The sequence below is a fragment of the Dipteris shenzhenensis genome, chromosome 26 (genome assembly GCF_047967505.1).
Source record: "Dipteris shenzhenensis isolate YYH24624 ecotype China chromosome 26, Dip_SZ_1.0, whole genome shotgun sequence".
NCBI lineage: Eukaryota > Viridiplantae > Streptophyta > Polypodiopsida > Gleicheniales > Dipteridaceae > Dipteris > Dipteris shenzhenensis.
This window is the reverse complement of record NC_141621.1, coordinates 30,947,202-30,958,903: the sequence shown is the minus strand read 5'-3', so window position 1 is coordinate 30,958,903 and position 11,702 is coordinate 30,947,202. Positions and strand designations below refer to the sequence as shown.

Below are 11,702 nucleotides of genomic sequence, written 5' to 3'. Positions count from 1 at the left end.
ACGAGTGAGAAGAATCTACTGGGCGACATCAATTACAGTGTTTTTCATCCTCGAGTCCTTCAATAAAGATTTGTGTATTGTTGTTTGGCTCGGTTTTCTATTAGAGGGGGGAAAGAACTGTATGATGTTCTTCGTGGGGATTTTATTTATGGCAGTGATTCCGTTGGTGAATTTGTTGAGTGAGTTTTGGTGTTTTTTAGTTTTGTTTGATGTTTTGCTTTTATTTTTTGTTTGTTTACTGTGTGTATGTGCATGTGCAGGTTTAACCAGAGAGCGTCAAAGAACTATCATGTTAACATGCGGCATTTTTCAGAAGATGATATGAGGCCTCCTGTTCGAGTTCACGAATCTGATGTGATTACTACATATGATCAATTGGAGAAGCACCTTCCAAATGATTCAGATGGTTTGAATGCTGCTATGCATGTCTTTATGTAGGTTATTGATAATCCGAGGTGTGTGGTAAGTTATTAATGTTTTTTGTTTCATATTTGATAAACGACGGGAAATCCGAGGGGTGTGGTTACTGTGTATGAATGTTGTCTGTTTTTTGTGTTTTGATGTGGTTTTTGTGTTGCGTAGGTGTGGTTCAACCGTAATCGTGTCAGTCTAAAGGGCTTGAGTAAGTTCATTCGGACTATGATGGAGTCTGTTGGGTTGGCTGGAAATTTCAGTAACCGTAGCTTGTGTGCGACTCTGGCTACAAGGTTGGGTTTGTGCGGAGTTCCTTCTGATGTAGTGATGAAGGTCACTGGTCATAAAAGAGTTAGTAGTTTGGTGAAATATGATAGAAGCGAGGCTATTAAGGTAGATGCGACGTTGGAGCTCACTGCTAACCTGTATGATGATCAAGGAGGTTTGAGGGAATATCATGATGTTTTGAAAAAGAATTTGGAGCTTTATTCTAGAAAAGTTGATCGTGTTTTTTCTAGGGGATCTCACATTGTAGGAGCTATCGGTGGTGCTCTTTGCAAAACTGCTATTGGAGATGTTGTTGTTGGTGCAGATCCTTCTGATAATTCTCTGCCTTGTGGGATATATGCTTCGGCTGCTGGTGTTGTTACTCAGGCTGTTGAAAATTTTCTAAATTCTGCTGCTATGCCATCTGGTGGTTTCCAAGCTGCTAGTGTTTCTGCTACTATCTTGTGTTCTGGTGTAGCTATGGATTCTACTAGTTGTCCTACTACTCTTACTGGTTCGGTTGTTTCCAGTGATGTTGGTGTTGCATCGGTTGTTGGTTCTATGCATGGTGTGGATTCTTCAGGTGGATGTACGGCTCTTCCTATTGCTCATGAGGTTCGCGATGGCTTTGCTGGTCGTTCCTTTGCTAGTGCACGTGGAGATTTCTCTATTGTCAGTGGTGGTCCTGCATCTTTGAATGTGTTGAATGATTTTGAGGATGAGCTGTTGTTGAAGATGAGCGATGTCTCATGGATGGAGCAGTTATATAAGGTGGGTCATGGGAAATCCAGTGGAGGTAGTTTGGTTTCCCGTAATTCTTTCAAAGATTGTGTTTTCAATATAAATGTTGATGCTGGTTCTGTTTTGAGGAAGTAGTGGATATTGCCTACGTGGCCTGGTTGCCTTTTGCTGTGGATATTGCCTACGTGGCTATGGTACTACCTACATGGCCTCTTTTTTGTGAAAACATACTACCTACGTGGCCTTTATTTTCAGAAGTCTTTTGATAAACGATATTGCCTACGTGGCTTGTTTTTTTCCTGGTTATCCGGTGGATGTAATGCTGAAGTTTTATGCACTTTTTTTAAGTGATGGAATATACATTTGGCGTTTTGTATTGTTTTTTTTTTATTTGTAATTAAGTTATTTTATAGAGTGCTTTCTTACGCGTCAAATGCGTATTGAATGTTTTGTTTTGAGTGTGCTTACGTGTAAGGTGTAGATTTCGCCAATTTTTTGGTGAAGGCCTACTGGAATTTATACTAGGATTTCTGACTTTTATACTGTCGCAAATGGACTGCTGAGATTAGATCTCAGCCGACCAGCGACCTTAACGAGCTCCACCTAGCAAGAGGGGATTGTGCCCAAGGCTACAGGCTCTCCATTCAACGAGAGTGGCACTCCGTCAGATCCGTCAAGGTCGTTGGTCGGCCAGGATTAAATCCTGACCGTCCATCTCTGACCTTTTAAAACTCGGAATCCTCCACTTAGAATTTCCGACCAAAACTCACCGGAAATCCTCCACGTGGCCTCCCAGCTCACCGTGAAGGCTAAGAAGGGTCACGCGGGGAATCCGCGGGGTTACAGCTGCTGGCCTATGGCTGGTGATCGTCGTCAGAATGCAGCCGAGAAAGGGCCCTTGGGTACTCCATAAGGCCACGATGGGTGGCCTTGGTCAAGAGGGACCTGACCAAAGGCATCTATTTTGGAAAGGAGTTGTGTGAAGGAAGCCCTAGTAAAACCACTCTGTAGATCTTGGAGAACAAGTTCTTGCTCTTCACTGTGGACATGGCTATGGCTTCTTCTTCTTCAATTGCTTTGCACTCCTGAGCTTCTTCCTCTCTTCTTGCTTCCCCTTCATGGCTGACCTCAAGCTCCCCGAAATTAAGGACCTCACCCGTATCGAACGTATCGGCGCTCACTCCCATATCCGTGGCCTCGGCCTCGATGACACCCTTGAAGCTCGCGACGTCTCCCAGGGCATGGTTGGCCAGAAATCCGCCCGTCGCGCCGCTGGTGTCATCCTGCAGATGATTAAAGAGGGTAAGATCGCTGGTAGAGCCGTGCTTCTGGCGGGTCAGCCTGGTACCGGCAAGACGGCCATAGCCATGGGAATGGCCAAGGCTCTTGGCGACGAGACGCCCTTTTCTATGATGGCCGGGAGTGAGATTTTCTCGTTGGAGATGAGTAAGACCGAGGCCTTGACGCAGGCGTTTCGGTCAGCTATTGGTGTCAGGATCAAAGAAGAGACGGAAATTTTAGAGGGAGAGGTTGTGGAGATTCAGATTGATAGACCCGCTACCGCGGGAGCGGCTTCCAAAACTGGGAAGCTCACTTTGAAGACGACGGAGATGGAAACTGTTTATGACCTGGGAACGAAGATGATCGAAGCTATGGGCAAAGAAAAGGTTCAGAGCGGAGACGTCATTGCTATTGACAAAGCATCCGGAAGAATCACGAAGCTTGGTCGGTCGTTTGCAAGGTCCAGGGACTATGATGCTATGGGACCGCAAACCCGATTTGTACAATGTCCAGATGGAGAGATTCAAAAGCGAAAGGAGGTGGTTCACGTCGTTACTCTGCACGAGATCGATGTGATCAATAGCAGGTCAGTCATTGCATTTTGATTGTCCTCCTGTTTCAGTTTAGGGATGTGCAACTTGGTTTTATGTAAATGCATGAAGACTATTCTGTCTGCTTAGAATGAGAAGCTTTGAATCCATAGGGTTTAATGGTTTCAATTTGAAAGCATGGACGAGGTATCGTTTATTTAATGCGATCTATAACAATGCTGCAGAACTCAGGGTTTTTTGGCTTTGTTCACCGGTGATACGGGTGAAATCCGGTCTGAAGTACGAGAGCAGATTGACAGCAAGGTGGCGGAATGGAGAGAGGAGGGCAAAGCTGAGATCATACCCGGAGTGCTTTTTATAGATGAAGTGCACATGCTAGATATTGAGTGTTTCTCTTTCCTCAACCGTGCACTGGAGAATGAAATGGCTCCTATTCTGGTGGTTGCTACCAACAGGGGTATAACAAGGATTCGTGGGACAAACTACAAGTCCCCTCATGGTATGCCCATCGATCTTCTTGATCGCTTGCTTATCATTTCTACCCAACCTTACTCGGAGGATGAAATCCGACAAATTTTGGACATAAGACGTGAAGAGGAGGATGTTGAAATGTCCGAAGAGGCTAAACTGCTCCTTACCAAGATAGGGTCTGAGACTTCACTACGATACGCAATTCATCTCATTACAGCTGCTTCACTTGCATGCCAGAAAAGGAAGGGCAAGGAAGTAGAGCTTCAAGATGTAAGCAGGGTTTATGAGCTTTTCATGGATGTGAAGAGATCAACCCAGTTTATGATGGATTATCAGGATCAGTTTATGTTTAATGAAATCCCAGAGCTCGATGATGGTGCTAACATGGCTGAATGAAACTTCCATTTTACTCCTTTGCAATGAGCAAGGCGCAAGGAAAGTCTATGGTTTGTAAGGGAACTTTTACCAAAGAAGTTAAGAGCCTTTTTTTAAAGCAGTGTCTTTTTGTGAGAGTTCTGGTCCTAATTTGGGTTTTTTCTAGGTGGGTTGGCAGCAACCTTGATTTGTGTTTGAAAATCAAATGCATTTTTGTTGTAATTTCTTGATTTGTTTGCCATTCTACCCAATTTTTTATTCAGCATTTTCTGATCTTTTCTTATAGAATGTAGGTGTGGACTGTTAATTTCTTGGAAGAAAGTAATATTGTGACATTTTCCTAGGTGGTGGCCAGAGCTTAAATGACGAGGACATGGAGGCGTTAAATTTGACTTATTTCCCTGGTTATAGAAGATCGCCTTTCCTGCCCATTGTCTGTATCACACTCCCATTGAATATGCAATTGTTCAATAGTAGTACTGGCAGTTGCTGGTGGAAAACCTCCATTTATATGCAAACACATCTGCACAGCTTTTCCAAAACTTCTAGGTGTGGTTTCTCCTTAACAGCACTGTAGTTTCTAAGATATTAGCATTTCTACTCAATAAAAAACTCTTTTTATCATGGAATCTGGTCAGAAATTCTTGTCAGATCCCTACACCATATGGGTGCCCTTTCAAATTACTGTAGGTTTTCAATCTTTCAGCAACGTCAAGTTGGGGGTTTATCAAAGAACTGAAGCTTGCATGCAAAGATCAAGTAGCGAAGCACTGACCAGACCCATTATTATGATAGTGGATAAGTAATGTGTTGTAACGCTTGATATATTAAGGGGGTGATAGTTGAACGGTACCCCACACAATTTGATTAGTAAAAATTGAAGAGCGCTACATGTGTAGAAGACTCCATCAAAATACATGCTGATCTCTGTTTTCGTTTCATTAAAGCTGATTTGTGTTTATCTAATAGGAAAGGTTTAAATTGATGTCAAAATTTTTGGAGGAATTACTTGTTTTGAGGATTGTTAATGTTAACTCAGAAAGGGGTTTCCCATATGAGTAGGGGACATTAAAGTTGCCTGGGATGCTAGGCAGTAAGGTTTTTTGATGACCCTTGATGGAGAGTCTACGCAGGGTACTTGTAGATTTGCATCATTTATGATTGAGCCTGATATTTTGTAGTTTCTGTTTGTCATGGAGCACATAATTGCTAACTCGAGACTTAAAGTTCTATCCTTTTTTTAAAGGAGAAAAAGTTCTAGCATTTCTATTCATTCAAGCAATCAACAATTGCAAGAGCAATCAAAGAGTTATACTAACAAGTTTGAGAAGGATTAAACAATATGGAGGATGAAATCTCAAAAATATGGGGGATGACACTAAAGGAAAAGGAAGGCGAAAGTAGACAACAAGACCTAGATGAGTTGAAAGCCATAAAATCTAAACCATCTAATTCTCTCTATGATCAATGGTCTCAGCTTCATGAGATCAACTTGAAATGCCGTTGAATAATCAAATATGCACCAGACAGAGGGTAGGGAAGATAGGGGAAGGGGAAAGGTAATGTCTAGGAAAAGGCCTCTGAGGAGGGGCTCCTTTCCAACATTGCCTTTCCTAAAGAGTGTAATTAATTTAGACCAATGTGGGAGCAACTTAATGCTCTCTAGATCATTGTTAAGGCTCATGCAAGAAGGATTCAAACCCCACTTTTAATGTGTACCCCTTTCTCCACTTGGTAGTGAAAAATTAATAGCCCTTAACCATAGGTTACTACACTAATGGATGAAATAGGAGAGCCATTATGTAAGTATTTGAAAGCCCAACATGTAGCATACTATTTTCACCAACATGCACAAGTAGCATTTGAAACAAGTAGAGTAAAATTTGTTGTTCGGCACAAAATCAGGGGTTAACTATTGAGAAGATAGAAGTATTGGAAATCCTTGACATTTGGCTGTCAACAAAGACTAGAGACAGATGCATATACTCTCATACATAAAGGAGAAAATATCTCAATGTCGATCCATATCAGGTGTACTAAGGTATATGCGATGATACGTAATTGTAGACCATAGTGTATCTCATCGTATATGTTAACAATGTATGGCTATCGATAGTGCTCTACAACTAATATGCTTCTTGTCCCATGGATGGGTGGAGGTAAATGTAAAGGTGGGGTGAGTGCTATGGTTCGTGTATGAGATGTGGAATCATGCCACTAAAAGAAAGAAAAAAGGTGTATAATTGTCACCTTGCCCACATATCTTTCCTTGTTATCTCTTGAGACTTTCCTCTATCCAAGTACCTTCTATATGCACATCCGTTTTGTTGTTTAATATTAATGCATAAGTATGATTCCTATCTTCTTTATAGAAGATGAAGGCAACTCTTATGATATGGTGAAGTTTGCTAGAGAACAAAATGTAAATGATGAGGGTAACTTGCAGTATTCTCATTTAGTGATTTTCAATACCTTGCAAATTTAGGGATAATAGCTTATGGATTAAATTTTATTATTGTTAGTTGAATACCATGCAACGACATTGGTAGTAAGAGATGTAGCATAACCAGTGTCTTAATGCAATTTAGACATTAGATATGCTAGATTTAGAGATATCTAGAGAATGCAATTGATTGGTAATGCTCAAAATCACTAGGCATCAATATATTGGATTACCACACAAAATATTTTTATATATTAATAAGTAAATTACATGAAAAATAGTGTGTCAAGGTTGTTTTAGCTTAATTAGTGTCAAAGGCATTCTTCAATGAATCCATCCGCCTTAATAGGGTGTAGAATCTAGATGTTGAATCAAGGTTGTTTTAACTTGGTTAGTTTGAAAAGTAATCCTTCAATGAATCCATGTGTGCTGTTACCTTCTTATTAAGACAGAACTAGATCCAAATCAATGATGATCAAGATATTCCCAAAATAATAACACAATAGAACCAAAAATTGGTACAAGTGTTATTTCCAAAACTAGATTCTAATAAGTAGTGATCAACGTATTCCCAAAATAGTAAACAATAGAGCCAAAATTTGGTGTGCGCCACAATTTTTAAAAATGGTTTGTACATGTCCAAGTTTGAGATTTAAAAAATCAATAAAGAGCATTTACATCAATGGTTTCATCCTGAGCTAAGTCTAACAGATTGGTGAAGATTCTACCCAATTTTGATTACTGAAGATGTGATGAAGAGTCTACCCAGTTTTGTTGTCAAATGACCAAGTCATGATGAATTTTTGTATGAAAAGATCCTCAAACTCATGATTTGACCCTTGAAAGAATGCTTTTAAATAGGACATTGTAGGTTGTCCATTTGGACTTACAAGAGTTCCAATAAAAAAGATCATCTCAGGTAAATTAGATTGAGTTATAGCTCATTATTGAATATAAGGACCATTCTCTGAAACCAGCTCATCCACCTTCTAGCCATGGCGAAGAAGGATTGAGAGTTAAGCAACAAATAAAATATACCTATGATCAAAGAGAGCCAAGATTATGACATTAGTTAGACACTGCTTCTCTATTTGGTAAGCTAGTTGGGTTCACAGTACATTTGGGTTAGAAGGTGATCATGGCAATTCCTAAAGAGAACAAGGGGAGCTACAAAGAGCCCCGTTTGAAGAGAAATGTGACACGTGAGAGGAACTTGTATGAATACTTATGTCCAATCTTGTAGAGTTAGATGATAATTGGATAATAGATGGTGCTAAATAAGAAGAGACTTCTTTACAACATGGAATCTTGCTCCATATTCAAACTACTTTTCTTCAAGCGAGAAATTCTCAAGAAGCACAAGTACAACAAGAATACACAACATGAAACTTCATTCAAACCCTAGGTACGAGAATGGCTATAAAATTTCCACAATATCTCACGATGACAAGATTCTACAACTTGGAAGTGATAAAATGCAAGCATGGAGCATTGCATGCCCATTAAAGCATAAACAATGGAAGCTCATCTCCATTCATCCAATGCTTTATGTAGGCAAAAGCATGTGAGAGAGTGCAAAACAACATCCCCATCCATGCAATGCCTCGTGTAGGCAAAAAAATTCAAGGATGGAGTGAAAAACAAGAATCATATGGAAGGAGAACATACACAAACTCAACTTTTACAAGAACTTTCAACATCCATCATGAGTATAGGCTGCATTGGAAGGCTCTAACACCATGCAAAAGTGAAAAGATAGGGTAGGGTTAGGAAGGAAGGTGACCCTTAAAACCTATAATGTACACATCTCTGCTCACTGTAAACTTACGAGTAGAAGGGTTATAGCATCTATACCCTTTCTGCTGTAGAGAATAACCAATAAAGATGCACTTCTCAGCTTTTGGATCCAACTTGGACCTCAACTCATCTGGCACATGAACATAGGCAATGCAACCAAAAATTTTCAAATGAGAAATATCTGGTTTCCTACCAGTATACATCTCCTCTGGCGTCATGCCATGTATTGCTGCAGTAGGAATCCTGTTCATTATGTAAACTACTATAGCAACTGCTTCAGCCCAATAATAATCTGGTAGGTCTTTTTCATTTAGCATGGCCCGAGATACCTCTCCAATATGCCTGTTTTTCCTTTCTGTAAGTCCATTTTGCTGTGGGGTATGACTGCATGAATATTGCTGCTTTATGCCATGCTCCTACAGGAACCTTGCAAACTCATTTGAGAGGTACTCTCCCCCTCCATCTGACCTTAGGCATTTTATTTGCAGCCTGTTTCTTTTTCAACCATAGCTCTAAAAGCTTTGAAGTGTCCAAACACTTCACTTTTCTTTTTCATAAAATACACCCAAATTTTTCTGCTGTAGTCATCAATAAAAGTGACAAAATAATGACAGCCTCCAATAGATGCAGCTTTAGTAGTCCACACATCAGAGTGGATTAATTCCAATGGCTTCTTACTCTCTTGAACATGCCTAGGAAATGGTTTCCTTGCCTGTTTTCCAAATTGACAGGCTTCACATAGCTTATGCATTTCTGCAACCTTGAATTTAGGCAATCCTACAACAATATTTTGGGCTTGCATTGATTTAAGTCACTGTACATTAACATGACCAATGCGTTTATGCCAGATATCAATATCTACAACTACACTGGTCCCATGTACAAACATTGTTGCACTCAATTCAGGCATGTCCGTGTGGGGGTTAAAGGTCACTGTGCCTTCACCCCAGTTATGTACAATACTCAAACACATATATAAATGAATGAAAAAGAAGATTAGGGTGGTTCTGCACCCACCAAAACTTGTGTGGCTCTCTGTCTCTCTCTCTCCTTCTTCCATTCTTGCTTCCGTTGAGAGCACTCTCAACTGGTATCAGAGCCCGGGTGATCTAGTTGAGCGTGCGTGAATGCTTGGAAGCTCAGCAGCTCTGTGGGAGGAAGGAGAAGCTTTGTGGGTAACTTTACTTGCATCCGAGTGTGCAGAGACCTTGGAGAAACCTTTGGAAAAGTCACTTTGGCTTTGCGAAGTGGTTTTTGAGAGCCTGTTAAGAGCTTTCAAAGAAAAAGTCGTTTTTTGAGCTTTTCCCTGTTCCGTTCGATGACAGAGACTCCGTATTGACTTGTAGAGGCAACTATTGCTTGCTTTTGGTGTCCACATTACTTCAGGAGCTTGGAAACACCTTCATTCTTGAATCCGGGATCATTTCATTGGATTTCTGACTCACTGTGTCAATTCCTGCGTTTTTTGCCCGGGTGTTGGAACTCAAGTTTGGAGCAACCATTTGCAGATCTGTCAGTTCCGGTGGACTCAAGAGGTCCTAAAACTTCTATGTTGCTCATCATTCACACTCTGGTGGAGTTTACAGATAGCTCTGTTTCCAAAAACGTTTTTCAGTCCGTGTGTTGGACCCAGTGATTGAGACCACGGTTTCCAAAACCGTCTATCCCATTGCGTTCCGGACGCCCAAAAACCCCTACCTGTCAGTTCTTGCGCGATTCGGTGGAGGATTTTCAGAGTTATAAATCTCTGTGTATTCGATTTCGCCTCTCTGTTATGCATTTTTCATACTAAGGTTTTGAAACCTTAGATTTATGCCACATGGCAGTGGATAAGTGTTGACTCCCATTTCTCACTCATCGGTTGGGATTTTGGAGTTTTGGCAGAAGAGAGATATTTGCAGATTTTCTTGCTGAGTCCGATTATGCAATGGCGCCCATCTTTTGAGGCGTCTCAGGTTCTATTTTCAGTAGCGCTCATTACCGTGGGACTATGATTTCTTGAGCATACCTTATGCAGATCACTCTGGTTATAGTTTGAGCAGTGTGTGCGCTCATTCGTGGTATGCATTGGGTTGCAGTGGATGATTTATAGGCCATTTGGATGCATTGCGGTCCTTGTTGGATGCGCTAATAGGCCCAAATTGCTTTGTGGGATGCTATTTTTTATGGACGCTTTGCACATGGATGCTATTTTAAGCTGAGGGACAGCTTTGAAACATTGCAGGTGATGCACTGATAGTGCTATGCTCTCTTGGATGAGACATTATTGATGCATATGCCAGTGGACAGTGTTTATGCTTGAGTCGTTTGGCACTTATTGGCATTTTCTTTTGGGTCAGATTTGCTCATATGGATGCATAGTATATGCACATGAGTCAGATGCATCTTTTGATGCTTTGAGCTTTGAGTTTTTTGTGATATTTCAGTCTATTGTGGCATACACATTTGGGTGCACCTGGTATTTGGTGTGATTCTCTCTTGCAGGCACTAGCATTTGGGATTTTGCTTTCATTTGCATCATGGCATCCTCTTCCATGCCTGAAAAGGAGTTTTTCAGCATTAAAAAGTTTGATGGGACAAACTTTTCTTTGTGGAAAGAACAAATAAGGGATGTGCTTATTCAAAAGAAGCAGATTAAACCCTTGGCAGGTATTGAAGCTAAGCCTGCGGATATGTCTGAGGATGATTGGAATGAGTTGGATGCATTAGCAAAGTCCACTATTAGACTTCATCTTGCAGAGTCAGTTTATTTCACAGTAGTAAATGAGCAGACTACGGAAGATTTGTGGAAGAAACTGTGTGCCACTTATGAGAAGGAAACTGCCTCTAATAAAGTTTACCTCATGAAGAGGTTGTTTGAGCTGCAGATGAAGGAAGGGGTCTCCATTGCTTCTCACTTGAATGAATTCAATATTATTTTCAGCCAGCTTCAGGCTCAGAAAATGAATTTTGATGCGGAGACTAAGGCAATATTTCTCTTATGTTCATTGCCATCCTCATGGGATACCTTCCGTACAGCTGTCAGTAACTCTGCACCTGGTGGAGTACTGAAATTTGATGATGTTGGGGGTAGCTTGTTGGCCGAGGAGATTAGACAGAAGTCTATGGATGGCAACAAGCAGGATGCAGCCTTAAATGTGCAAAGGGGCAGGATCACAGTTCAGGAGGAAGTCCCAAGAAAGAGGGAAGTCTCGTAGCAAATCTAGGGCACGGAACATTGAGTGTTACCATTGTGGCAAGAAGGGCCATATGAAAAAGGATTGCTACAAGCTGAAAAGAGAGCAAAAGAATAAGAAAAAGAATGCAAATTGGGGTGCAAATCAAAAGGAAGAGAGTCCAAGGGAGGACAAAGGAAAAGTGAA

At 40.9% G+C, this 11,702-nt stretch overlaps 1 protein-coding gene across 1 annotated transcript; it reads left to right on the top strand.

Annotated features, from left to right (window-relative positions):
• Window positions 1-2,407: 2,407 nt before the first annotated feature.
• On the top strand, window positions 2,408-4,218 carry LOC147884951 (uncharacterized). The gene is made up of 2 exons (XM_087397769.1): window positions 2,408-3,289; window positions 3,479-4,218. Exons 1-2 carry the CDS (start codon window positions 2,541-2,543, stop codon window positions 4,119-4,121), a joined length of 1,392 nt encoding a protein of 463 aa, XP_087253895.1. The 5' UTR covers window positions 2,408-2,540; the 3' UTR covers window positions 4,122-4,218.
• The last annotated feature ends 7,484 nt before the right edge of the window (window positions 4,219-11,702 follow it).